We start from the raw sequence: 27,653 nt of genomic DNA, 5'->3' as shown, positions 1-27,653 counted from the left end.
GTGCCCCTTGGCAAAATGTCACTTTTACTTGCGGAATAATCGAGCAGACTATTTTTCCAAAAGTAAAGTGACAGCTCCCATTAGTTTGCGTGGGAACCTTACAAATTCCCTTTTTGATTCTTGTTCTTTTCAGGTGGATACTGGTGAAGAAATTTCATTTCAATTTTTTACTTTTCCGATTCAGTAAACGGAATTTAACATGGGTTTGGGGATAGAAAAAGGAATTTCTTTTGAACACGATACCAACCTTAAAAAGTGACCAAAGAATTAAAATCCCAACCAGCGAATCCCGACTGTAGTGAGGTCCGGATAAGCGGGAGGATACTGTAGATGTAATGAACCGAATATATAGAACTTATATGTAATTTCTGATGGAATAAACTCGTAAAATTATTTGATTGTAGATTATTAGAAATGTGCGGCACAGACAGGGCAAGAAAAGTTTTTTTTACTGTTTTCGTAAAAAAAAGAATGACCTCGGATCATCTCATGTCTGAACATCGTATAAGACCGAATTCTGATCAGTGACCCTAGTGACGGCCCTGGTTGAAACGCAACAAAACAAAATGTCAAAAGAACAAAATAAAAAACCTCTCGCATCATCGTCTCCCATTTTTTCGTGTTATCAGTTTTCTTCGAAAGCAAACCCCATCAAGGAACAAGTTTGCTGATAAGTCAACCAATTTTCTCATCGTTGATTTCCTTGATGGATTGTTCTTCGGCTGCGCCCATTCGTCATTTATATAAATAATCGTTCGACATTGCTTTTATCTGTTTTCCGATAGTGGACGGTCAACACCATCAGAAGCTAGGAATGAGTCATCGATTGTGTTAGTTTGGAGAAAGTTAATACAACGAGTGCAATCTAATTACGGATCTACTAAGTAAGCAATCAATACGTGAGAGAAGATTTTTTTCTGCTGCTACCGCAAACATATGGTAAAATGGAGCAACCGGCCGTGAATCTTGCTGACTTGGCATCGCTCAAAGAACGCATGAAGATTATTGCCGATGCGGACCCCAAGCAGTACCATAACGAGTTTTCCCTAAGGCGCTACCTGCGGGCGTTCAAGACAGTCGACGCGGCCTTTCAGGTGAGTGGGCTCTCCATCGTTCGAGAGGTTCGGCCGTTGAGTAATTTTATTGCTCATTATTTTATTATGATCACAAAAGCAATCACATCGTAAATCGATGACATGCTGTAGCGTCGAGTGATGTGGAATGCGTCAAAAAATTAATTTAGAATATCAGAGTAAAAGAATGGATTTAAAATTTACAAACATTTTAATTAGAAGGATTTGGTCACGATTATATAGAGTACAGAATGTGACTTTTTTCACATTGGAATATATTTTATTTTAATTGCATTTACAATTTACCCTTACAGGCAATTTTAAAGACGAATAAATGGCGTGAGGAGTACGGTGTGGACAAGTTGGGGGAGCACCCGGCAATAGCGGCCAACGCCAGCAAGGCCCGAGTGCTGAAACATCGGGACTGTACCGGCCGACCGGTTATCTACATTCCGGCTAAGAATCACTCCTCCGAGCGGGACATCGACGAACTGACCAAGTTCATCGTGCACTGTCTGGACGAAGCGTGCAAGCGGTGCTTCGAGGAGGTGACTGACAACCTGTGCATCGTGTTCGATCTGGCCGGATTCAGCACGTCCTGCATGGACTACCAGCTGATCAAGAATCTAATTTGGCTGCTTAGCAAGCACTTCCCCGAACGGTTGGGCGCGTGCTTGATCCTTAACGCGCCGATGGTTTTCTCCACTATTTGGCCGGTCATCAAGGGATGGCTGGATGAGAATACCTCCGGCAAGGTGGTTTTCGTTTCCAGCGAAGAAGATCTGTGCAAGTATCTGATTCCGGATATTCTGCCGACCGATATGTAAGAGGAGAAGGGGGAATTAGTTAAAGACGATAAGCAAACTTTCCACGTAGAATTGTTCCCACCAAAGTGGTTTAGGAGCATATCTTGCTTCAATTATTAGGTAGTAGTAAACGAACACAGAGAAAGTATATTTTTCTAATAGATTCTATTAGAAACACGAGCTAACAACCAAAATAAGAGGAAATACTTACATACCTTATCAAGAACATAATTTCGTTAGGTTCAAAAGTCGTCTAGAGCTTAGTGAATAGTAACTATTTACGGCCACTTATTTCGTTGAATTTCGTTTAGTACTTATGGAAAACTAGGAATCCTGATCAAATTTAGAGATCGTGCATGTTGGGATTGAAAATAGCTGTACTTATATCATATTGGGTTACGAACCACATTCCAGTATCTCAACACGCAACACTCACTGTCCGTACTAAGCCCAAATAGTTCCGGAATCTTGTAAGCAAATAATGAACGAAAGTCAAACCCCTTTCCACATTAATGTACCTTCTGGTAGTGTATGAGATTCATAATACTGTTAAAATAAATGTACCTAATAAAATAAACTTTTTTTCCCTTCATTACGCATGTATGACTCGCTGCCACAATTATCAACCTTAAATCGTACCGAAAAAGAAAGACAATTTGAAATGCTTCTTTCTCTTCCAGTCATCATGCGTATTAATTGCATACTTGAGTTTTATTTCGAAATATCCACTTGCAGGATATTTCAACCTTTTGAGCATCAGCTGGAAGGTATACGCGGTTCTTTCGATTAAAAACTCAGAAATCGCGATCAATTTCGTTCCATTGAATTACAATTTAATTGTCGAATCTACCATCATATAGCACACTGCTACCCCTACGCAAACGATTCCCGCCCGGTTCGTCATGACTCGCTCACTCACCCCCCGGTCACTCCTGCTGCATCATGTTCAGATCGACCGACAGACACTCCTCCCCGATGTTGCTCGGCGAGGTGTCCACCATCTGGTCGTTTGATTCGCTCGATGGATTCTGGCTAAACATCTCGTTAGGGAGTTCACCCTCGGGGACCACCTCCAGCATCGATTGGGCTCGCGACTGTAGGTGTCGCACAACTTCCTCCGTCGTCAGATGGCCTTCCTGCAGTTGTTGTTGCTGCTGCTGCTGTTGATGGTGATGATGTTGATGGTTGTTAACGATCTGATGCTGTTGATGGAATGCCGTCGATTGGGCCTGAAGTTGGGCCATAATCTGCGCTTGGTTCTGCCGCTGCTGTTGGAGAATCGCTTGCTGTTGCAATGCCACCTGCGGTGGGATCTGCTTCTTTGGGCCCGGTTTTCTCCGCTTGGGAGGATTTTTGACAAGAGAAGTGTTATTCGAACCGGACGCTTCGTTCTTACGCTTCCGGCCAACCGTTGGCGTCGGTTCCATTTTAGACGAATCATCCGACGATTCGGTGTCTTCGCTCTCCGAAGATGTGAGATCGGTTTTCTCGTACTGCAACAGCCGGTCCAACAGGAATGATCTATCCCGAGTAACCTTCAGCAGTCGACGCTGACTAGTACGCAAATTCTCTTGAAAGAATTCATTCTCCTGTACGGTGAGGACGTAAACATTACAATCAATGCAAAAAAAAAACGAAAACATTTAACAATACTTACATAGAGTAGATATTTCAACTTCTTCTTGAGGGTGTTGTACTGTGCCTTGTAGTCGACGTTCCGTCGGGTCGGAATAATGTCCTCGTCGCTATCATCATCCTGTCCGGAGCTATCTCCTCCGTCACGGTCGCCCAGATCGTCACCGTCCAGCGAATTTCTTCCCTGCGATTGGGACGGGTGTGGATGTTGTTGTTGCAGCTGTTGCTGTTGAAGTGCTTGCTCGTTCATTGAACGACAGTACCACCCATCCAGCATATTGCCGATAGAATGTAAAGTAAAGGAATTATACTTTTCCTGGTCAAATTTTCACTCAAACTTCGTAGAAAACTTTTAAAACTATTGATTGAAAGTACGCCACAAATAAACAAACAAACAACAATGGCGGCGATGGACGTCGGTATACAAAGTGTCAAATTGCGGCGTCGCGACGCTCTTCGTATTGGGCGATTCTACCGATTCTATACACCTTCTACACAAAGGATATTTTACACGGAAGCCTGAGAGTACCCATTAATGGGTATTTTGGTACCCATTTTGAAGAAAAGCGGCATAACTCATTTAATGCGTATATCGCGTTTACCCATTAATGGGTACTCTTGATGAGCTTCATTAAATGGGTATTTTAAACTCTTGATATTTATTTAGAAAATGGGTAAAAAAACCCACAAAAAATTGAGGTTAGGGCCTTAGAGGGATATCGAAAATATTTTAAAACAAACCAGAATTAAGATTGTCCAATAAAGAACCACAAAGAACTATTCTATTTATTTCCATACCAATTTAAACATTTAAACCTTCACTTTCGGAGCACCTGAGATAAATTGCTTTGCACAGTTTGGTATTGATATGTCGGGAAGTGACGGATCTCCCCGAATCGAACGTCCTCATGGGAAATTCAATCCAAACAGCTGAAGCTTGCATGCTACCGGCTTTGTCCGTGTTTAAAACAGGCATGGTGTGCTCGATATCACACCGATTTTCCTTTCTTTTCCAATGGATCTTGTGATAATAGAACAGCAGCAGCGGGAAGCACTGTTGTGGTATCTGAAAAGCATAATCTACGATCACAACTAATCGAAATTGAAAAATAATGCTTTATTTGACTTACCGAATGTCTTGTGTGAATATAAAACACAATTTCCGTGCTTCGAACAAACTTTAAAATTCATAAAAGAGGCCGAAGTCTTAATTTTAAAATTAACAACTTGTAGAAACGAAATGAAAAAAATGGTGACTTTGCCTTCCAGAATTTCCTGTGCGCACAATTTACCCATTTTTATTTCCAGCAATCGATCTCCTCAATGGGAGAAAAATACCCTTTTTTGTTTCTAAAAATATACTCGTTTTTTGACATCTTGGAACAATTCCAAACAATGGGTGAATCTTCCACATTTAATGGGTATCTTCATGCTTCCGTGTAGTTACTATTGTCGCGCTTATCTTTTTCTAGAGTGCTGCGGCGGTCTTACACTCGCAGGCTCGACTGCGAAGGTAAACGTCAAGATAGCCGCCGTGTTAAAAGATAGGCAGCATTTTCCCGCTCAAAACAAAACCACGTGCTTTTCGCGAAATGACAGCAGTGTTCGATTGTATTAGTGAGAGGCAACCAAGGGGCACGACACAAGACAATTCTCAAAAAAAAATTCCATACTTTTGATCGGATTTTTTGAAATATTTTTTCCGAACATTACTTTCAGTGTCTTAGATAAAAATAGCTTAAGAGTAAAATCAGCAGTGATTCAAATCGTTCGGGGCTGTCAGTTTGAATATGAATCTGAAACATTGAATTTCCCAGCAGCTGTTCTAGATTCAGTTTTATACCAGTCAACTGTCAAAAAATAAAACTGGTATAACGCTCCGTTCTATTTTCTGCAGATTTGAACCACGATTGAATCACGAGATTCAAATATTTTTCAATTGTTTTGGTGTATGGATGCGTCATTTTATCTACGGTTCAATCCACTTTGCAATTCCGACGCCTTTCTTGGCAGTAACATAATGATTTCAATTAATTTGAAAATTTGAAAAACATGAATAGAACACTACTGGGGAAACCAGCGAGTTTGTTCTATTTTGCTCCAGATGCAAACTAGAATAGTGGTCGAAAATTTAGAATCAAACTGAATCACTCCTGATTTCACCCTAAATTAACTCAAATTGGACTATCTTTTCTGAGATTAAAATAGAGCTTGCTGACGTTTACTCATCCTTCTCTTTCAATCGCATGGGGAGGATAGGATTTGTTTTCATCGGGAAACGCTTCGGAAGCGTTTTTTGGTATTTTTTTCAAAAAAGCGGAAGTGTCGTCCCGAATAAAAAGGAATCATACTACTATTTTTCTAGCTATCGTTTTTTGAGTATAAAAAATCATAGTTGAATTTTTTATGGAATCATTTGAAATATTGTACGTTAATTATGTGATGAATGATATTTGCGATAGCCTATATAATATTTTGATTTTGGATGATACATTGAATGGGTTGTTAAGTATATCGTTACCATTCAAAAACATCAACTTTTGCTTATGTTTTTGAAGAGCAATTTTACCACGAATCATTAGTTTATCTTCACTTTTTGTTTCTAGCGATTATTACGATTATGATTATATTCACGAAAGACTTTAAATAGTATGATTTTTTCAACGATTCAGCCGTTAATCCAAATTAAAAGCGGTGCAATTATCTTTTAATATTATGATTATTGTATTACAATATGTATAATATTATTTCACACATTATTGTACGGGGAATATTCATTTGAAGGGTTTCGATTTTTGAAATAAGCCAATTTTTTTTTTCTTTATAATATAGCTCTTTAACTTGATATGATTTCAATTTATTTTATTATAAATAATTTATTTTTCATCTTTTTAAATAATTAATAAATGTTGTGTTATTTACGAGACGAGCCAGCCACGGAGTGCAAGTCTCGTAAATAAAGAATGTAAAAATGTTCTGTTGTTGCGATTGGTCGCGCTGCATTTCCGGAGATAACATAAATGGCAACTGACATCGCCCCAATGAAGTTGAAAGCTGATTGAAAGGTCTATGGCGATTGGTCGTGCCAGACCAAGTGCCAGACTCATTGTGTCCGAGACTTGGTGTATCCATCACACTCTCGAAATCCTGAAACGATGTGTCGCAAAATCATTAAGTATTGTCGGGCCGCCACCAAACCGGACCGCGCGATTGAGCACTCGCGCTGCGCGGCGAGTCGCGACAATTTGAAATATTTCATTAGTAGTGCGCATCATGCACGCATGGATGTACTATCATGCGCACTAATCAGAAATGAGCTGCGACGTCTGATAACTGCAGATATTTCATTTTATTGAAAACAAATTTTCGATTTTCTACTATACACGGAATAATTAGATCGGTCGATCGGTCTCATTATTTTAAGCGTCGAACACTGCATATTAAAAAATATTCATAATAGAAGATTCTTACCTTCGCATGCAAATCCTTGCAGCTCCGCCGAATCCCTCAGCGCAGTGGCGGAACACCGTTTTAGAATTTCCGATTGAAGCGGAAGGAAACGAATGTTTCTAGGAACAAACAAAAAATGGAAGAAACAATTAAATTTACTTCTTTATTGTATATAATAATTTCTCACTTACATGCATTTCAACACCGACTTTGGGAAAAATCAAAATTGGCATTTGTAAGGTTCCCACGCAAAGTAATGGGAGCTGTCACTTTACTTTCGGAAAAATATTCTGCTCGATTATTCCGTAAGTAAAAGTGACAATTTGCTCCATGCAGATCAGTTGTCAAAATTCCTCTTGGTAATATTGAACAAAATTCCGTAACCTCTCTACTTTTTAAGTCGATACTGGCCTTATGATACACTGCGCGGCGTTTGTAGTGTTCCCAAATGGGTACTTGCACAAAACTTCACGCGGCGAATGACTGTCGAAAGGTACGGCCGCGCCAAACGATACACCGCAATGCTATTCACCCATAAGAATCAAGTAAACGGGGTGCAAAAAGCGCGGCGGTACCTTTCATGAAGGGTTCGCCGCGTGCAATTTTGAGAAAATCAGGCAATATAAACGCCGCGCAGTGTAGCTGTCAAAAGTACGTGATTTTCCTGTGTGAAAAAGTATAGTGAAACGGCAACATGACTGAACTATTATCTTTGGATTCTTTAACCGTTCTCGATTTTTGGAAGGTTTTCGAGCGTAAGATAAAATCTACAAACTTGTTGAACTTTATTTAATGTAATTTTTGTTATTTCGTAATAGGTATGTTTGCCGTGCAGAAATCCAATCCACCAGACGTCGATAACGCAGCAGGCTTAAGAGCCACGCACATAGGATACGTTTGCGTTACGTTTGACAGTTTTCCCATGGGAAATGTGTCAAACGCAACGCAAACGTATGCTATGTGCGGGCTCTTACAATTTTTCGTGTCAAGAATCAATTACAGCAAGCGACAGAAGACATGTTACACTTGGGAGCGAGCGCCATCGCAAAGGAGGAAACAGATCCTGGGAGTAACGAATCAAGTCAGTCCCACAAGTCTGCAGTCACCCAATCAATTCGACAGTAATATCCATTTCTGCCAAATCCACATCAACCACAGCAACGGTAGCGACCCCTCACAAGTCATTCTGAACCCTGTCCGATCCGCATCAATACAATCAGCGGAGTTCAATCTTTGCCACTCAGATCAGATTAGGGCAACCCGCACCACCAACAGCCATGTATACTCTGCCAATTCGTTGTAAAACAATTTTTCAATAAATATGTTTGTAAATTCTTTTGTATATTTTCTTTTGCAAAACCACTATCGTGAATTTTCTGTATTTGGCACATATAAATCAACCATGTATCCTAAAGTATTTTACATCATATAGTGAAATAAAATACAATGAATTACATAATGATATCTACGCAAAAATCCATTATCCTTTACTTGGAAATATAGTTGATCGAAGGGGACTTTCACGTAAAATGTATGTAATCATACCATGTACCATGAAATGAGTTGACGTTTGACATATTTTGCTTTATTGTAACATCCTGTAGCATTTACGTGAAAAGTGGTGTGGAAAAAATCCATGCATGTTTTCACGTAAACCTTACTATGATTATTTTTTGGGTGTACACTGAGGAAAAAATCTGTATATAGTTTATGTGTTGGCGATATAGATTTTTGCAATTGCTTAAATCTAATCCATTTTATGTGTGGGATTTATGGAAAATATATAAGCGACGACACATATAATTTATTTATGAACACCAATCAGGTTTATTATCTTTGCTGATAAAATTGAATGTTTTATATACATACAAATCATTTATAATATTTATTACAAATCTATTGAAACCATTCATAATATTAAGAAAATAAAAAAAAAAAAAAATAATCGCTACTAGATTTTTTATTACGCAATTTTTTACACAAATGCGAACAGAATTCAATGGAACAGTATAGGGTTTCACAGTTGGTCCATACTATTTCTCTTCAAAGACTGTGCTGCCGTGAATCGGAAGTTAGTGCCATCGGTATATGGCATCCAGATACAGATTAAACTGCGGCTTGCGTTTCCCAATGATGTGGCTGCCGTTGCTGTTGCGCTGCTGCTGAGACCATAGCATATATTTAATAGAACAGCGGTATCTCCAAACTAACAGGAACAGATGAAGACCACCATTTTCATCAAGCCGCCGGATGTTCGCAAGTTGTCCACTAGCGCTGAATCCAATAGTCCATCAAACTTTATCCACTCGCGTTGCATCTTACTTTTTTCTAACCATCGTCCTTTGTCCATTCGGTGCTGCATCTAAATCGTTATATTTTCGCCCATCGCCTTTATTCCACTCGTACCGTACCCGTATCTGAAGTATAAAGAAAAGAAGAATGTATATAAAGATTTAAATAATAAAATATAATGAAGCCTACCTGCGAAAATATTAATTTTCGGTGCAGCGAATTTAGTCAGCTAGCGTCCATTCGCCATTTGTTTTTGCTGGCACATCTCATGGTTCGTACCGCCGCGCCGGTAGGGAGCATGCATCAGAGACATGTTTCAACCTTTTCAGTTTTATGTGTGAGATGTTATGGTTTTTAACCATTAGTCTCCACATATATTTTTGATAATGGATGCAATTGTTCGCTATTAATCATGCTTATTGAGAGTATTTGTACAATTTTGAAGATCATAAAGCCCTCATAAAATGTATAGGGGATGATTTCTGATTGTTTTATGTGTCGTTAAACATGTTAAAAATTATTGATTTTTTTGTAGTGTAGGGATCCTACATTCAGAGATATGCGAAAGCGGCCATCTTGAGCCAATCGAGCATTGAGAGCTGTCAGAATCTGAGCCAAATGAACATTGTTATTGTTGCGGATTGAAAGGAATTGCGATTGAAAAAGATTTTACGAAGAGTTTTAAAACTGTTTGTCGAATAAACAATTTGTTTTACATTGGTAAGTCAAAGTAGTCTAGTTTATGCATGGTACTTTGTTCATTTGTATTGCACTTTTATTTTAGTGATAATGCACTGTTGGACGTTAGATAACGAAATCTGAAAATGCCATTATGCGCAAACTCATGTTCGAGCTCCAACATTTTGCGCCACGGCAAGTGCTGGCAGCGTTTGTTTACGAAAGTAACAGCGTTGCTAAATCGTCTGGAAAAGTATTCGCACATCTCTTAATATACACTACTAAAAATCCACACATATTTATTGGCAAAAATCCATAGATTTAACTTATGATGTTTATCAGCGCCCGCATAATCATGAACCATAATTGGATTATTTCTCAGAACGTTCATGACAATACATAACATTAAACCAACTATTTTGTTTGTTGTTCATACTTATGATAAACTAACCTCATCATAAATGGTTTCCACAATATGGTATGTTGTATTTGACAAATCAACTATATGAGTAATAGGCGGTTAAGTATAATTACTATATAGAAATGGGCATTTTTCAGTACATTTTTTTCGGTACACACCATGTTATACAGTTCATTTACAATCCATGATTAAGATGGTAACTGTTCGGATAGAAACCAGTTTTTTAAGCAGTCCTTTTTGGTAGCAGCTAAAACTAAACATTTATATTTTTTATTTTAGGAAACTCAATTTCATATTTTAAATAACTCACAACATTTGGTTCTACACTCCCCTTTCACACAACAACAGTTTCCTTAGAATGAATCCTTTTCCTGCACACTCGTTCCTGTGTACAATACCATTATTAGATTCTCGCATTTCATTTATCATATTATTTCCTTACAGCTAATAGTTCAGAATAATAATTATTTTCTATTGCAGGTCTCAGTCTTCCCGAGCAATTGTAGCACTGGCAACCTTAAATACAATTTCAATTATAAATCAATTTATCTACAAGCACTTAATCTTTTTACTTTGTTCCGAAAATATGCTCCAGTTTATGTTACGCTTCACTTCCTCACTCCTATTAATTTAATAATTCACCGAAACTAGCACTAATAATTTTCACTATCTCAATATAATTTGTTTGTTTACTTTTTCATTCAATAGCTACCATCTACATCATCTTCTCTTTCGAGTGCAACAACAAACGATACAAGTGGGCACAAACAAACAGGTATGCCACTAGTATCTTCGTCCTAACGTGCTAGTGTAGGTAGGCACACTGGGCCACTTGCGGTGTTAACAGTAACAGTATGTGATATAATTTGTGAACCATAGAAAGATATGTGAAAAAATCGATGTACCGTATCCCTTATCTTTTACTAAGAAGGAGCAAAATGGCTATTTCTTCCAAAATATTGAACTAAACACATAATAAACGTTGGACTTGCATTGTTATTACATATTTTATTTATCTTTTTCCTTGTTTTTGTTCACATGAAAACCGGAGAAGCGTAGAGCTAACCTTCATGAAGAACTCCGTTTGAATGCCTTTGCCTTTCAGCTAGTTATCCGGAAGCCTCAGTGCCCGAACACAATGTGAACGGCAATGCGGCAGAACGGAACTGCGGCAGAGCGGAATTGTTCTAAAACTGCCGTTGCCGTTCTGCCGTTGCCGCTTTGCCGCTAACCAACCCACAATGTGAACGGTTGAAAGGCGATACTGACAGTTCAAAATAGCCACAAACAGTTTATTTTTGTAACATTATTGTCATTATTTTCACTTTTATTAGTATAATAAAAGGAGGGCATCATGACTTGCTGTTTCTTCGAAAATATATACATTCGTGAGCAGATTTTTAGGCAAAAATATATTTGTTTACAAATCATCTTAAAAAGTACCTCAGGCATTCTCATTCGTTGATCTTGATTGGGACGTTTGACGTTTACCGCTTTGCTGTTCCGCCAAGTTCCAAATTTCTGAGATTTAGTACAATGTCACTTTTGCCGCAGCGCCGTCATTGTGGGCTGCACCATATAGTTCCATGTGTTGGAAATTTGCCGTTACCGTTCTGCCGCATTGCCGTTCACATTGTGTTTGGGCACTCATCCAGGAAGAATACGAAATCGACCTGCAGGAAACGCAGGAAAGAATTGACTAAGCTATAAATCTGCGATATTATAAATTTGTGTAAGAATACTTACCAATTCCATTTCCGAATACAATGAGATTTAAATATAAAACGTTGAACTGCAACGGCTATTTTCATTGTAACTTTTGGGAGCTGCAAGAAATATTTATCAATTAATATTATTTCAGTTAGTCAAGCAAATTTCATTATATACCTATGATTTTTCCAGGAGTAGAAACAAGCTCAAGAAACAAATTGATTAAAAAACATTCACGGTTTAATTTGGTTCAAGTGGACTAAAAGTTTTGTCAACAACAATCGATGGCAGCTACACTGAAAATTTCTTCTGCCGTCTCTTGAGAAACATACACTGAACGGATGGGTCTATCGGATTTTTATCATTGGAGGATACATTTCTTAAAGTGTGTATGGAATCGCAACAAGACAAAACTATTTTCAGATGATACGTAATTATTTAGTAGCTATATTTGGTATTGTTGCAGTATCAGTTATGGGTCTTTTACAATGTATTGTTGTTTTCTTTCAAACGAATGAAAGATAAGAGATTATTAAGAGCCAATAAATTGTGATATTAATGTATATGGTAGCGTACACTGAGAAAATTCTTTATATTGAATATATTTGTCGCACACATAATTTTTTGCAATTTGGCGGCCCAAATATATGCAATTTGTACCCACACATAAATTCAATAACTGCATATTAGAGACCACACATACATTTTATTTGATTATAGATTATATTTTACTTCGCGTGGAGAGTGGTTATGTGTGCACCAATTAGAATCATGAATTAAATTAATGGATTTTTGCCAATAAAAATGTGTGGAATTTTTGCAGTGTATATTAAACGTGTTGTATAATACTGATTCTGAATTGATATGTAGTTCCATTTTAAATCGCCCATAACATAGATAGTAACAGTATGCCTTAATTCAAGCGAATAGTATTAACAACAATACAGATCGTTTTCAATTATGCGGGACATAACCTATCTCCACGCGAACTACTTATAAAATATATACACGAATAAAAATCCACACATTTTTATTGGCAAAAATCTAAAGAAATTTACAAATAAATTTTATGTGTGCGTTAATAACCACCCGCTTTGGGAGAATCCACATAAAGGTTATTAGTTAATAACGGTTATGTGTGTTTCCACATATATGCTATGCAAATTCACATAGCCGTTATGTGGGAAATGCTATAGTCAAAATTTATGTGTGCGACACATAATGGATATGATTGGATTTTTGTCAGTGTATCCAAATAAACTTTATGTGTGGTCTCGAATTAGCAATTATTTAATTTATGTGTGGTTCTATATCGATTATATGAGGGTGGAGCTATTGCAAAAATTTATAACGGCGACACATATATCTTATATAGATATTTTTGGCAGTGTAGGATCCCTAATCACATCCAGAGAATCTGACAATAATACTCGCGCCCATTGAGACGTTGTCCAACGTCAAAAAATCTGTAGAAAGTGGAACCAAACCCTATTTTTTTAAATTTTTCATTTCGCTGGGATCATTTTGATTCAGTGTTACAAAACGTCATGTCGCATAAATAAACAAACGGACGATGGTGGATGTGGTTGGTCATATTTTTCTGTTCCTGAAATAAATCACTCCGTGACACTGGCAATGACCGAGGAATCGGCGGCAGAAAACACCTCCGGTTCTGCGGGAAAAAGATCCTACACTCGACGCTCTCCCCTGTGTCGGTTGTGCTTGCTGGAAATTCCTAAAAATGATCTGCAGGAAATATTCTACCGTGGATCGGACTGGAAGAAGCGAATCTTCCGTGCCACCGGAATCAAGGTACCGTAAGTTTGGGTTAAATTGGCATGTTTGTCTTATCTAATGTATGTCTTCCATAGGTCCATCGGAATGATCCGACAACCCGGTTGTGCTCAACCTGCCGAATTATGCTTGATCTGATAGTGAGCTTCCAGGAGATTTGCGAAAACTCCGATCTGGTCATGCGGAAGGGTGCCGAACAACAGATCGGCACCTTCGTTGGAGACGGCTGGACCAAAGCTTCCGAACTGATTGAGTCTTTGTGGCGGGTGGTGGCCCAGCGCCGGGAGACTGTGATGATGACGGGAAACGGAGTCGTTCGGGAGGAAGTTACGGAGACTAAACAGGAGATCGTCGAGGTTAGTGTTCCGCCGGGGGATGAAGTGTATTTGGATGAAGCAAGGGTTGAGTGCGATGAACGGAAGATGTTGGAGTTGGAACCGTTGGAAATTAAAAAGGAAGAGGAGGAGAGTGTCGTAGGGGAGAATGAAGACGACGGAGATTATCAGTTTGAGGAGGAGTATGTGGAAGAGTCCGATCAGGAGGAAAGCGAGGAGGAAGAGAAACCAAAGAGGAAGCGCGACCGCAGGAAAGCAAACGAGGCGAAGCAACGGTTGAAGAGTGAGAAGGTGATGTGCGATACGTGTGGGGCGTTGGTGTCACAGATCTGTCTCGAGGGCCACCTGAATCGGCATCTGGGCGTGAAGCCGTTTGTGTGCGAGATAGAAGGTTGCGGAAGGCGTTTGTACTCGAAGTATAGTTTGCAGCAGCATAGGCATCTGCACAAGAGCATCATGCGGTACTACGACTGTGAGGATTGTGGCAAGCGGATCAAGGGAACTAGCTGTTGGATGCGGCACAGGAAGTTGCACACCGAGGAACCGAAGCATGAGTGCGACGTTTGCGGGAAGAAATTCCGACGGAAGTATGTCCGGTATGTAGTTGTGAATGAACGGATTGGTATAACGTTGGGGGTCTTTTTAGATTCGGATTGAGGTTGCACTCAGTGGTTCATACGGGAGTGGCGCTTTTCCCGTGCGAGATTTGCGGCAAGCGTTTTACAGTGAAGCACAATCTTGGAGCTCACTACAAGATGCATAAACGGAATGGCACCTATCCAGTGGCCAGCGAAGGGCAGATGCAAGAATAGTTGTCCGGTAAGCGACATACGTTTGCAGAAATCTGTGTCCTTACGTTAATTAAAGCTTTTATATTTTAAATGAAAATACAGCATCACTATTAATCTTTTAGATAAGATTTTTCATCATCGATCTGATGAATCCGAAATCCAACTTATCAAAGTATGGTCTGACACTTACAATTATTCATTTTATATTTTTTATACAAATCGAATTTCCAAAAAAATGCGTTCTATCACAAAAAAATGCGGGAGCTCTACGAATGGTACCTCTCGACATGGTTCTTCAGCAAACAGTTATACTGAAATTGCTTTCCACAGTGATCGCAGGAAAATGGTTTCTCGTTGGTGTGAATTCGCCGATGGACACGCAGTGTGTAAGCCATGGCAAACCGCTTGTTGCATATGTCGCACACGTGCTCACGATCCTCTGGCATTTGATGCGACTTCATGTGCTTCCACATACTCCGTCTGCAAACAGAAGTAAGGATTGGGTGAGTTCAAAACATCGACACACGTTAATCTGCAAAGCCCACTTGTTCCGCATCAGTTTGCCGCACACCTCGCAGGGCAGCTTCGGTTCCTCGTGGTAGGAGATATGCGTTTTGTAGATGCCTTGGGTTTTGCACTTCTTACCGCATTGGGAACAGCTTTTATAGAAGTAGTCCGAGTGCCACAGCTTTTTGTGTCGGTTCAGCAGATCAACACCGGAAAATGCACTACTGCAAGCGGGACGATCACACCGGTAGGGTTTCTTATCTGAAATAAGAGTTTTTCAATTGTGGTTTAATAAAAGAGTCGATGAAACGTTGTTTGGTCCTCACTCTCATGCTCGTTCATATGCGCTTTCATCTTCCAACTGTCGAACTGCTTATCACAGAGGCTACATTTCACTTTTCTCCTTTTTTTAGATTCATCATCTGGATGTTTCGTCCTTTGAGGCTTCTCTGTATCCGTGTTCAGCTGAGCTTCGAGCTCACCAAACTGCTTCAGTAAATGCCTTTGGGTCTCCGCGATGTTTCGTAACTTGTTGGCTGCTTTTTCAATAGCCTTGTCTTTGGTGTTTCGAAAGGATTCGTGCCACAGTGAAACAATTTCTAAGCACTGCCGACATACATCACAGATCCAGAGGCTTTGCACATCTATACTTTTAAAATACTTCGCAACGGTAAACAATAAATCGTCTGGAACTTTTCGCCCCACATCCAACGAACAAACTTGGCACCTTCCTCTTTCTGTGGTCATTTGCTGACCCTCCAAGAACTTTGTAATCTCTTGAATGATCTCCGGATCAGGTTCTTCCGGTTCCACCTCCCTTAAGTCCACTCCGCTTTCCTTGTCTTTCAGCTCTTTACTCTCACCCGCGTTGAACAGCTCACGTTCGATATCCAACGACCCCGCCAGGTACGACTCCGAATCCGGCACTATGCTATCGTACAGATAGTCCACCTGCTGCTTATGCTTCACAATCAACTCCGAGCAGCTTCGCAGTGCCGTTCGGTTCGTTTCGTCCACCCACTCGCCCACCTCCAGGATGACAAAGTCCTCCATCAGCAGCCGGTTGGTCTTGAAGCACGCGTTCCGGAACTCAGTGGTGATGAACAGCAGCGTCGCACAGTTCCGGCAGATCTTGGTCAGATTGTCCTGCTGGGTAACGCGTATCGAGGTGCACTCGAAGATCTGATGCGCGATGCTGTACTCCTGACCGGAGAAGATGCTCTCCAGAAAGGTGTCGTCGCAAACCCGAAGACACAGACGGCACTGGTGCGGGTCGTTAATGGCACTGCGATACGGGACGTCCATCGCGCGGTTCGTTCGATTGAGTTTATGAAGGATATTTGTCTCGAGAAGATATTTGACGGAAGGAGCGAAATTGCGCATGTGTGGAGTATCCGCACGTGTTTCTATATTTGAAGTTTATGAAGAGAAGGATGCTTCTCTTGTAAAAAAGTGGTTGTGGATCGTGACAACAAATAATAAACCGGCCTTTATCCAATCTATTTCGATTACGATTACTAAACATTCTGATGCAAGACTGCATAAAAGGCATTTCTCTAATAATTAAACAACTTCCAAATTCCATGCAAAAACATCAACCAAACCCACTCTATTTGACAATAATCCTCTGCCGTGCATTCAACCACTCCTGATAGTGCATCTTCTTCCGGTGCGAGTGCATATTTGCATTGGAATTGAACGTCTTCGGACAGTGCGGACAGGTGTAGAGGACCTCCCCGCTATGCGAGGCAATGTGCTCCTTCAGTGTGAGGGCCCGTTTGAAAACCTTCCCGCAGAAGTTGCACGTGAAGCGGGCATCCGAATGGGCGAACCGCACGTGGCTCCGATGGGCCAGAATGTTCGGCGAATCCTTGCCGCACGTCTCGCACCGATAGGTCGGCGAGTTGTGCCGTATGATGTGCTTGTTCAGACTTACCTTCAGCAGCCACTGGTTGCAGATGGGACACTGGCCCTTGTCCTCAGGGCCCTTCGGTCGGTGATCCTTCAGGTGCTTCAAGAATGCGTTCTTTTGGTTGAAACCTTTGGCGCACGTGTCGCACATGTATTCATACGTTGAAGTGTGACTGTTCTTGACGTGCTGCTTCAGAAGGGCACCATTTCCAAAACTGCAACGGATACGAAACGTGTTAAAAAAAAGTGAAAAACCATCCCATAGATAAGAATCAATATCATAAAATTCCTAAATACATACAATTTATCGCATTGTCCACAGGGAAACTCCTTGTTCTCCATCGCCTCGTGGTACCGCACGTGGCTGTTCAGCACCGACTCCTGGGCGAACGCTTTCGAGCATTTGTCGCACTTGAACAGCCGTTCCTCCATCGGCGTGTGCACCTTCAGCTTGTGTCGCTTCAGCCCTTCGCTGTCGACGCAGTTTCGCTTGCAGATCTCGCACTGGAACTGTTCCGGATTGACGTGTCGCAGGACGTGCTCGTACAGGCGCGTTCGCGTGTTGAAACGCCGATCGCAGCAGTACACATAGGACCGTCGGTTGTGCTCCCCAACGGAATGCATCTGCAGTGCGTTGAACGACTTAAAGGCTTGCGAGCACTGCTCGCAGTGCAAGTTGCAGTAGCTCGCAATCAGCTCATCCCCTTGCGCTATTTTGTCGGCGTGTCTTAACCTTCTGTGCCCTTTCTTCTTTGGCGTTTTAGCCGAACCGGCCACTTCCTCGTCGTCATCCTCCTCATCTTCCAGATCGAAATCCTCATCGTCTGCCTCCGGAGCCGACTTATTCTCCTCATCGTCTGCCTCCGGAGCAGACTTATTCTCTTCATCGTCCCCATCGTCCAACAGATGCTCTTCCTCCATGAAAGCAGTCACATCTTCCGGTTCAGATTCGTTCGAATCTTCCGCTTTGTCCTCCTCTTCCACCACATTATCCAGGCCGTAGGTAGTAGCAATCACATCAACCGCCTCACTCCCCGTATCATCAACTTCTTGCTTTACTTCCGCGAACAAACGGTTCAGCTTCTGCTCGTGCGCTTCCTCGATCTCACAATAAAATCGGTGGAAGCTCTCGATGCTCGACCAACATTGAGCACACAGAAAACCCTCAATCAGGTCATTCAGCTGAAATGAAAAGAAGAAAAAAAACTCAAACTCACTCATCCATAAACCTTGTTGGAGATGTTCCTCCTCCTCACATCGAACCAAAAATGCTTGGCAACGATCACTCCGCGGTAGGACGTCTTCATCGGTAGTTTGCTGCACTTCGCCGCCTCATCCCCAATCGGAACCAGTTCCGTTGCCTCCCGGAGGCATGTAAAGCAAGTTCCTGCCATCGGCCAGATAAAAATCTTGATTTTCTGCACTGGTAAATTGCTTTATAATGATTTTCTTCTATTGAAATTGAACAGCTTAAGGTTGATGACGCTGATGTAAATATTTACTTTCTTATTTCTTCGCTTTCCAACATCATTCGCAGGTTCGCAGCATCTCGCCAGGGTGGCCAGATTGATAAATCGGTTATTTGGCCGATGAGAAATCGCTTGTTATCGGTAGGCAGCTTTAATTTTTTTTTACAAATTTGTTTATTTTTCCAAGGGGCACGACACTTCCGCTTTTTTGAAAAAAATACCAAAAAACCCTATGAAACTAAACACTTTTTTAAATATCCTATCAAATAAGCGTGTACTTTCTTCGTCTATCCTTTAATATCTGTTTCTAACCCTTTATATATATTTTTGGAGATTCCTTTCAAGCATATGTCAAAATTTGGTAAGTCAACTCAAGGGAGAACGATGTGATGAAACGATATAAAAGGAATACACAAAAATAAACAAGATTTTTTTATTTTGAGAAATGGTAAATGGACACCTGATGATGTTCTCAGGTGGTGTGGGGATGGGAGTCATTGTGGTTCTCATCCAACCCACTAAAACCAAACCCATTCACCAATCCATATCTCCCGTCCCGCAATTGATCATGTAAATCACACAACATCGACTTCCAGGTGGCAACTTCTCTACCCGTTGATCGCAAATCCGTGGTAGTGACCAAATGGGGAAGAGCACCCCGCCAACAACCACCGCGGATGAATAGCAAGGGTCTTTATATTTGCATATCCTCATGCCGGCACATTCTATTAGACAGGTTGCCCGGGGTCGCTCAAGTTTGAGTCGCGAGTAAACAGGATTCTTTCGCCAACCAACAATACAGGAACCGGGACATGAACACCTGATATCAGATCATTCTTCTATGTCTTGCATGCTAGGTACAAACTATTTCGTTTCTGTTCCGCGGTTGCACAAACTGATACAGCAATTATCAGATGTGAGAACATTGATGCCTGTGATGCAGTTTGACAAAAATCTGAAGAGGCTATTGTATAGAAGAATATCAAAATAAAGTCGAGGATTATTTCCTTTTTGTTTGTCATTATGACAGCATCTTGACAGTATGCCACACGGAAATATCCTAAAATATCCGTTTCTATAAGCAATTTTAATCTCAGAAAAGATATTTATTAGTGCTGTCCAATGAGAGCTCGAAGTAGCTCGAAGTTTCTCCCTGTCCTGCTCATGCCCATTTGTTGACAAAAAGAACGAGCAGGACGGGAGCAACTTCGAGCTACTTCGAGCTGCTCATTGACAGCACTATTGTCTATCCGGATAAAAGTTGCCAAATTTTGACATATGCTTGAAAGGAATATCCAAAAATATACCGTGGACCCCTGATACACACTTAAATCGATAATTTTATCACGGTAATATTTTTTACTGATTTTACCCGGTAAACATGAAATTGAACCGACCTGAATAATGAAAAACGACATACCATGCAGTCAAAATTACATATGCGTTATAAGATATATTGTCACTATTTACTTCATTATTAGCATACAATTTTAAGCTGGATTCACCATACCAGCCCTACATCAACACTTACTGTTAATACATAACATGCTGTCGATATGTAATTATATAGTTCTTCAATTGTACATCTACCAACTGATGTATGGTACATCGAAAATTTTGTTCGAAAAAACGACCTGATTTAAATGTTAATTATACTTAACCGCCTATTACTCATATGGTCGTTTGGCCGTTTATACTTGTGACACATATATGATACCAATAACACTGTACAGCATAAAATCATATGTCTGTCACCCAGAATCACGCTGGTATCACGATAGCACGATGATTTCCGTACCCTGCCCTTCGACCGTTGTATTGTATGAAACAGAACATAATTTGTTTTGAAATGTCAAATACGCCGTATGACATATGAAATAAAAACAAACATTTGCAAGCTGACTGAGTAAAATTCGTTTTTCTGCAATTCCGGATGATATTTTTTACTACATTGGCAAAATAATTATTCGTAAGCCCATTATTTGCTACAATTACGCTCTGGAGATGTCTTTCTATTGATTTTGCCAGTTCTTGGGTTGTTTCCGGGAAAATCTACCGCCACTTTTGCATGATATTCAATGGTTTTCGTTCTGTATCGAGTGATTTCGAGTGATCGAGTGATTTGCACATTTTGTGCAAGGATCCCTTGGGTTTTAATTGGAATAATGTCTGGGGATTGGAAAGGATGCGGGATCTTTGATTTACCATTAGTCAGCATCTATACTTTTTTAGATGTGAAGATTGGTTTGTACCGGTTTTTTGGACAAATTCAAAATTGGATCTATGACTCGATTGAACGATGCTGGCTTGATCCTTCAAAATGTCCAAATGAATTAAACGATCGGTGCTGTTTGCACTGAAATCACCCCAAACCATAGAATAGAGTGAATCACGTCCGCAGAAATAATTGCCCTGCGGAATATTTGCAAGAACTAGCATATTTCTGCTAAAATACCTTCACGAAGACTTGGAAAACTATGACGTTTTAATATCTACTGGCGCGAATTCACAAATCTCGCTTAACAATTGATTAGGGCCTACAATGAAAAGTAAACAAATTTAATTTTAACACCCTTCGATAGCATCCTCTAATAGCTACTAATAGTATAAAAATGTTCCGCATCTTGAATTAAATTACTTAGAAGAAACTAATTTTAGATTGGTCCTACAACGTGTTATTTTCAAAATATGTGTAGGTCCACCCTAAAAAACGGCCAAGCCACTCGTTTTTTTCTGTCTGGGATAAGCCTTCTCCAAATTCGGGCCGATAACGGGATTTTTTTCCGAACCGTCATCGGCCCGACTTCGGAGAGAGAAAATTTCCCCTCCCGAAAAGCCTTATCCCGTGTTTACTTTCGAAAAATGCCGTAAACAAAGGGTCTATTTAATGACAAGCAAATGCAGAATGACTTATCAAGAAGGCCTATTCCGGAGAAAAAAATGAAAATAGACTTAAAATTTTATTTCAATGATTTCGACACATTTTTGCATGTTTTCGATGCAATTAAGGTTGTGGATGGATAGACAGTGTTGATTATGTGCTTTTAGGAGTTTTTGCTGCCGAAAATATCATAAACCTGAGAAATAGGAATAGAAATTGTGATGCATTTTTTCCGAACGGCATTTTCTCAATGTTTACGTTTTGGCTGTAGGCCCTTTTCAAATGTTACGCGAGAAATTATTAAAAAAATATATGGGTAAATATTGTGTAATACTTATAATAACTATAGTAACAGTTTATGATTTTTATACGTTTTGATGAAAAATATAATTTTGGAAAGCGGTAGAACAAGGGTAGAATCAATTTTAAAACAAGCTGTCAAATAGATACAACGGTGGAAAGAAAAAATGTGTGTCATCTTGTCACTGTACGCGTACAGCGAAAAGATATTTTAGTTACTAGATAAAGATTGTCGCTTCGGTTCCCTTTGTTCTGCTGTCCGAAACATGTGTGGTACATACCTGTCAAATCGTATGGATTTTCCTTCTTTGACATTTAGCTCCCCTATCCTCGCCAGCAAAAGATGTTCCGGACAGCGACGACAGCGACAATCTTTATCTAGTAACTAAAATATCTTTTGTACAGCGTGATACGAAAACCATTGTGCGGAAATCATATGTCTGTCGATAGTATTACCATCTGAGCTGCTGTTGAAATAGTATATGAAACTGTCCATTTATAGTTAACTACTATTAGTGAGACCATCGCTACAATCACACTTATTCTCTTCAATTATAACAGATGCGGTCTACGTATGGTCCATGATTATGCGGGGAGAGGTCAGTTAATTTTGAAGAATTTCTTGATTTTTGTAATAAATTATACCGATACCTCAGCAATGTAATGTAGTTTACAGGGCATCGGTTAAATAGATAATCGGGTTAATCTGTTCAAGAAACTCTGTTTGTAGTTGTCAAAAAAAATACCGGGCAATCATCAAAAGTAATATACTTAGCTGAGCTTACGGTAATACTTTTGTCGAAGTCAGTTTGGGACTCGCATAACGCATTCGATGTGACGCCATCTTGTGCTGTAAATTTTTTCGAGTTTAAAACAGTTAGTTTGTGCACGTAATTATTGTCATCTACCGACCCATGACGTGTTGGCACGCCATTTTCACTAGCCAATTGCAACTGACTGGCTGACCAAACCAAACATGCCAAAACGTCATGGATCTGCCGTCGACGACAGTAATTTAATGTGGTTTTAATAGAAAAACAAAATGTGCTAGTAGACATTTCGGTAAGTAAAAGCGATTCATCCTGTTGCCAACAAAACATATAAGATTTCTTGAATTTTCAGGAAGTTTGCGGCATCTGTTGAGCGTCCGTCTGCGGACCAATACCAGAAGAAGCCAGTATGTTGCCTGCAGGGTTTGATAGGGTTTTTTGGTAATTTTTCCAAAAAAGCGGAAGTGTCGTGCCCCTTGATTTAAGCTACCGTGGACCCCCGGTAATATTACCGCTTTTAATCTGAACACTTTTTAATTTGAACCCCGTTGGTTTGAACATCGTTCAAATTAAAAATGGTTCAAACGTCATTTAGCACGTGGAATCCAGAGACGATGATAAATATAGAGACACGCGGAGGAATTAGAAGTATATCTGGCTACCCGGCCAACTACCTAAATAATTGTTATGATTTTGGCAACGCGGAAATTAGAGTGTTCTTCGAGTGACTTATTCAAACAGGTGAACGGCATTTCGTTGGAATCTAAGAGAATTTTTTTTAATTCGTTTATTGGTTCTAAGTGATAAATAAAAATGCCATTAAAGTGTTCGGCATCTTTTTGTGAAAACAAACAGGATAGTTCATTGAATAACGTCAGCTTTTTCCAATTTCCCAAAGACGGAAAAGTGGGGTGAATTCTGTCGGCTACCTCCTAATCAAAACGTGACGGTAAATTCCCGGTTATGCAGCGTAAGTTATCTAAGAAATTGTGTTCGAATTGATAGTAATTATTGCATGACCATCAAACTGCAGCTCCATTTTCATTACGAACGAGATTTATACATAGCCACAGCTGGCTGGTGGAAAGTTGCTAACTGCTCCGGGTGCGGTACCATCTTATGATGCTGTTCCGGCTCTGAACCGGAACGAAGAAGTAACAAATGTCGAGGTAAATATTTAAAATAGATTATATTTATTCAATGATCTTTTGTATAGTGTTATTTATATTTACACGTTTTTCCTAGAATACTGAAGAAGTTCCGTATATGACAATCTGCAATCAGCAACTATTGCCGCCAAGCTGCTCCAATGAAACTATTGGAACGACCATTACAGCATATTCTAACGAACAGCTAGAGTCGTCCATATTACCAGAGCGACTCGAAAAATGTAAAAAACCCAGGTATGAACATATCCAGCTTTCCACGCTCGGTAATGGCGGCTTGTCGGTGTGCAAAAATCAATCGGTCGCTGTACTGTTTGACACTAGCTGGAGGAAAACTCACTGCCGAAAAGGCCTTTTTTTCCCCTCCCCTCACCCAGGAACGTCAGTGGGCTTTCCTCCAGCTAGTGTCAAACAGTACAGTGACCAATTGATTTTTACACACCGATAAGCCGCCATTACCGAGCGTGGAAAGCTGGATTGCATGACGGAGCTGCTTTCTAAGCTATAAAATCATCTTTTCTTCATCGCTTAATTTCTCAGACTAATCCGAACCATCCAGAAGCTTCGATACAAAAGTGTACTGAAAGATAAACAACTAAAAAAACTTCGACAAAACTTGCGACGCACCGACAAATGCTTTAAGCATTGACGAATACATACATATATTCGTCAATGCTTTAAGTGTCAATCGATGACCGCTGTATCGAAACTTTTCAATCCGGAGCAAGTTAGGTTATTAGAAGGCAACATAAAGCGAGTGTCGAAGTGGTCCGAACAAACAATCACGGAAAGCTTAGAAATGCGGTTCGGTTGCGGCACCAAAGGATATAATTACCTAAGAAACAAGAAAAAGTTCCCACTTCCTTCAATTCGCACTCAACAGGAGCATTTACAAAACATACATTTCGACACCGGAATCCTCCATGAAGTTTTTGCGCTTCTGAAGAAAAAGGTTGAATGTATGTCTACCGCTTCGAAGGATTGTGGACTTGTGCTGGACGAAATGGCGATCGACCAAAGTCTCTCATTTTGATGTAACAATAAAAAATACTTCGGCGACGTGACAGTTACGGGACAGACCGGAAGAGCTACACATGGGTTGATCTTCATGTTGGTAGGAATCCATAGCAGATGGAAGCAAGTAGTGGCTTACTACTTCACAGGAAATTCAATTCCCGACGGATTCCTCAAGACGGTTATATGTGATATTGTTCAGAAGGCTGAAAATCTTGGACTCAAAGTACATTTCACCACTTCTGATTGTGGACCGAACAACATCAGAATGTGGAATGACTTTGGTTTAAAACACTCGAGAAATAATGTATTGGAGAGCAACGCACCGAAACATCCTGTCAGAAGTAGCGATAATTTCGAAATCCTACCAGATGCAACTCACGTGTTCAAAAGTTGCGTACAAGGGTGGTTAAAAAATCGGTTTGTTTTTCTACCCCAGGACGTAGTCGATGAAAATAATCTGACCACAAATGTAGCTGACGTTTTTCATCTTAAGGACCTAGTCGACTACGAGAAGGGAAAAGGTTTGAAAATGGCATCACGTTTGACATATAAGGAAGTGGATTTCCTTAGTGGAAACAAATTAGATGCTATGAAAGTAGCTAATTCCTATAAGCTAGTCAATCACGATGTTGCCGCCGCATTACGTTTTATGAGTGCAGAAACTGACAGAAAAGAGCTCCTAGCTACTGCTTTGTGGATTGAGACTGTTTGGCGTTGGTTCAAATTGATGACCTGAAGACAGTTTGAACTAGCTCTCAGTTTGCAAAAACCGGATGTCTACAAGCAAACTATATCATTTCTTCGTTCATACCGCACATTTATTTTCAACTGTCGGGTTGGAATAAAAACCCAAATTTATCCCCAAGTGGTGATTATGCCTTTCTCGATTCGATATGTTGGATTCGAATTAATGTTGTAAATGCTGTGCTAATTTTGGCGGTTAAAATATTTGATGCAACTCTATCACGCTGCTTATAAATTACTCAATAATTGAGTAATTTTTAAGCAATTATTATGAGATTAATGGATTGCGTCATGGCTAAATTGATTAATGACTTAAAGTGTGCATGTAAACAGCGTATTTGTTAAAAGAAAAATAGATATATTATTCAAATCGAATGAGTTATTAGCGAACAAAAACAATAGTGTCCAACTAGGATAGTTTCTCCGTCGAATGAAACTAGTTGCTCTCGAATCTTTCAAGTCCTTCTATATGAAACGTGTTTAACAATAAAGAATTCTTGGGGCTACACACACACACACACACACAGTCAGACATGTGCTCAGTTTTTCGAGCTGAGTCGATTGGCAGATAACACTATGCGGCTCCGAGCCTTCTATCAAAATTTGGCTGATTGAGTTAAATTATAGCCTTCTGGTACAACTTTGTTGTACGAGAAAGGCAAAAAGCAGTGGAAACCATGGCAAGCTGCATCAATCTTGTGCACTAATTCTATTTTACGACTACAATACTTTTTCTTGTATGGCGAACGATATAAGGTGTTGTACACGGCCAGATTTACCCAGGACTGCGTGGAGAACATTTTTCTTTACTTCGATTTAAGCAAAAGCGCCCCACGGCGCTACAGTTTAAAGATAATTTGAAACTTTTATCTGTTTCTCAATTTATGTCAGATATTCCAGGTGCGTCATATGAACACGAAGAACGACAATGGTTGGCGAATTTCAGTGGATGTGTTCGAAATCTCAATTCAGCGGATTCAATGATCGAGCCATCCTGTGATTTGCGTAATGTGGATGATATGATGGAAATCGAATATTCAAACAATGTGTTTGAAGATGTAATTTTTTATAATTCTGAGCGAAACCAAATATATCACATAGGTGGATATATTTTGAACAGCGTTGCAAAGAATTTCACGGTGTGTGATTCTTGCTTTCTGCCTTGTGTGAGTGAAACTCCCTTTATGAAGTCTTTTACGAAATTCACAATCCTGAAAGATTATACAGGGACTTCTTTAATTTACATAACTGAGTCGGTGTATTTGTTCTTCGTCGCCCTTGAGCGAATATTTCGTGAAAATATAGCAAGACTGCTCATCACCAATAATAATATTCCTGCTCATCTAGCAACACTAATGATGTCGCTAAAAATTCAAATTTTCGAAGAATGTCACGATATTCGAAGAAAGGTCATTGAGAGATTTATAACGTTTAGGCTTCGTATCTATAAGCCATACAAATCTAGAGAGCAGAGGTTCGATAGTCGATCTATGGCGTTATAACTTTTTTTTATATCTAATGTCGAATGTAAATATAATGTAATGCGAATAATGTTAACTGATATGAATAAAAATGTATAATAGTTGAAAGTTTTATTATTTATTTTACTTGCGCTACATTTATTTTTCAGGTACAGCTTTGAAAATATTTTATGTCGGGAGTGGTGCTATTAATTTCGGCGATACACAAATACCCGGAAAGCAAAACAGTGATTTAAAACGTCGAAATCCATTGAACTTATTGATGGTTTGGTATAGGGTATTTTCCTTCAAGTTTATTTCTTGCAAAGCACAATCCATTTTTTTGGGGTAGGCTGCGATAACGGGGTAGGCTGGATACGAGTTGGCCTCGTGCAACTCCGCTTCATTTATTATTCGCGTATATAACACACAATCACTCGGAA

At 39.9% G+C, this 27,653-nt stretch overlaps 5 protein-coding genes and 2 long non-coding RNA genes across 7 annotated transcripts; 2 read left to right on the top strand and 5 right to left on the bottom strand.

The window, feature by feature from the left end:
• Window positions 1-577: 577 nt before the first annotated feature.
• Window positions 578-2,456, top strand: LOC134207840 (uncharacterized). Its single transcript, XM_062683793.1, has 2 exons — window positions 578-1,094; window positions 1,388-2,456. Exons 1-2 carry the CDS (start codon window positions 945-947, stop codon window positions 1,898-1,900), a joined length of 663 nt encoding a protein of 220 aa, XP_062539777.1. The 5' UTR covers window positions 578-944; the 3' UTR covers window positions 1,901-2,456.
• A 234-nt stretch (window positions 2,457-2,690) lies between these two features.
• LOC134207839 (ell-associated factor Eaf) lies at window positions 2,691-3,928 on the bottom strand. The gene is made up of 2 exons (XM_062683792.1): window positions 3,537-3,928; window positions 2,691-3,468 (listed from the first exon to the last, which is right to left on the bottom strand). The coding sequence occupies exons 1-2, from the start codon at window positions 3,789-3,791 to the stop codon at window positions 2,806-2,808; spliced, it is 918 nt and encodes a 305-aa protein (XP_062539776.1). The 5' UTR covers window positions 3,792-3,928; the 3' UTR covers window positions 2,691-2,805.
• Window positions 3,929-6,410: 2,482 nt separating this feature from the next.
• LOC134216898 (uncharacterized) lies at window positions 6,411-7,183 on the bottom strand. The gene is made up of 3 exons (XR_009980866.1): window positions 7,156-7,183; window positions 6,986-7,083; window positions 6,411-6,661 (listed from the first exon to the last, which is right to left on the bottom strand). It is a non-coding gene; the product is annotated as an uncharacterized LOC134216898 (long non-coding RNA).
• A 4,340-nt stretch (window positions 7,184-11,523) lies between these two features.
• On the bottom strand, window positions 11,524-12,356 carry LOC134216889 (uncharacterized). Its single transcript, XR_009980864.1, has 3 exons — window positions 12,243-12,356; window positions 12,102-12,181; window positions 11,524-12,028 (listed from the first exon to the last, which is right to left on the bottom strand). It is a non-coding gene; the product is annotated as an uncharacterized LOC134216889 (long non-coding RNA).
• A 1,242-nt stretch (window positions 12,357-13,598) lies between these two features.
• LOC134207838 (zinc finger protein ZIPIC-like) lies at window positions 13,599-15,111 on the top strand. Its single transcript, XM_062683791.1, has 3 exons — window positions 13,599-13,877; window positions 13,937-14,781; window positions 14,841-15,111. Exons 1-3 carry the CDS (start codon window positions 13,701-13,703, stop codon window positions 15,004-15,006), a joined length of 1,188 nt encoding a protein of 395 aa, XP_062539775.1. The 5' UTR covers window positions 13,599-13,700; the 3' UTR covers window positions 15,007-15,111.
• A 42-nt stretch (window positions 15,112-15,153) lies between these two features.
• Window positions 15,154-17,074, bottom strand: LOC134207837 (GDNF-inducible zinc finger protein 1-like). The gene is made up of 3 exons (XM_062683790.1): window positions 15,819-17,074; window positions 15,531-15,753; window positions 15,154-15,465 (listed from the first exon to the last, which is right to left on the bottom strand). Exons 1-3 carry the CDS (start codon window positions 16,873-16,875, stop codon window positions 15,252-15,254), a joined length of 1,494 nt encoding a protein of 497 aa, XP_062539774.1. The 5' UTR covers window positions 16,876-17,074; the 3' UTR covers window positions 15,154-15,251.
• Window positions 17,072-18,920, bottom strand: LOC134207836 (transcription factor grauzone-like). The gene is made up of 3 exons (XM_062683789.1): window positions 18,660-18,920; window positions 17,705-18,585; window positions 17,072-17,618 (listed from the first exon to the last, which is right to left on the bottom strand). Exons 1-3 carry the CDS (start codon window positions 18,795-18,797, stop codon window positions 17,102-17,104), a joined length of 1,536 nt encoding a protein of 511 aa, XP_062539773.1. The 5' UTR covers window positions 18,798-18,920; the 3' UTR covers window positions 17,072-17,101.
• Window positions 18,921-27,653: the final 8,733 nt, after the last annotated feature.

Source organism: Armigeres subalbatus, chromosome 1 (assembly GCF_024139115.2).
Source record: "Armigeres subalbatus isolate Guangzhou_Male chromosome 1, GZ_Asu_2, whole genome shotgun sequence".
In the NCBI taxonomy this organism is placed as follows: Eukaryota; Metazoa; Arthropoda; class Insecta; order Diptera; family Culicidae; genus Armigeres; species Armigeres subalbatus.
Note: the sequence above shows the minus strand (reverse complement) of the source record. Positions and strands in the feature narration are given on the sequence as shown.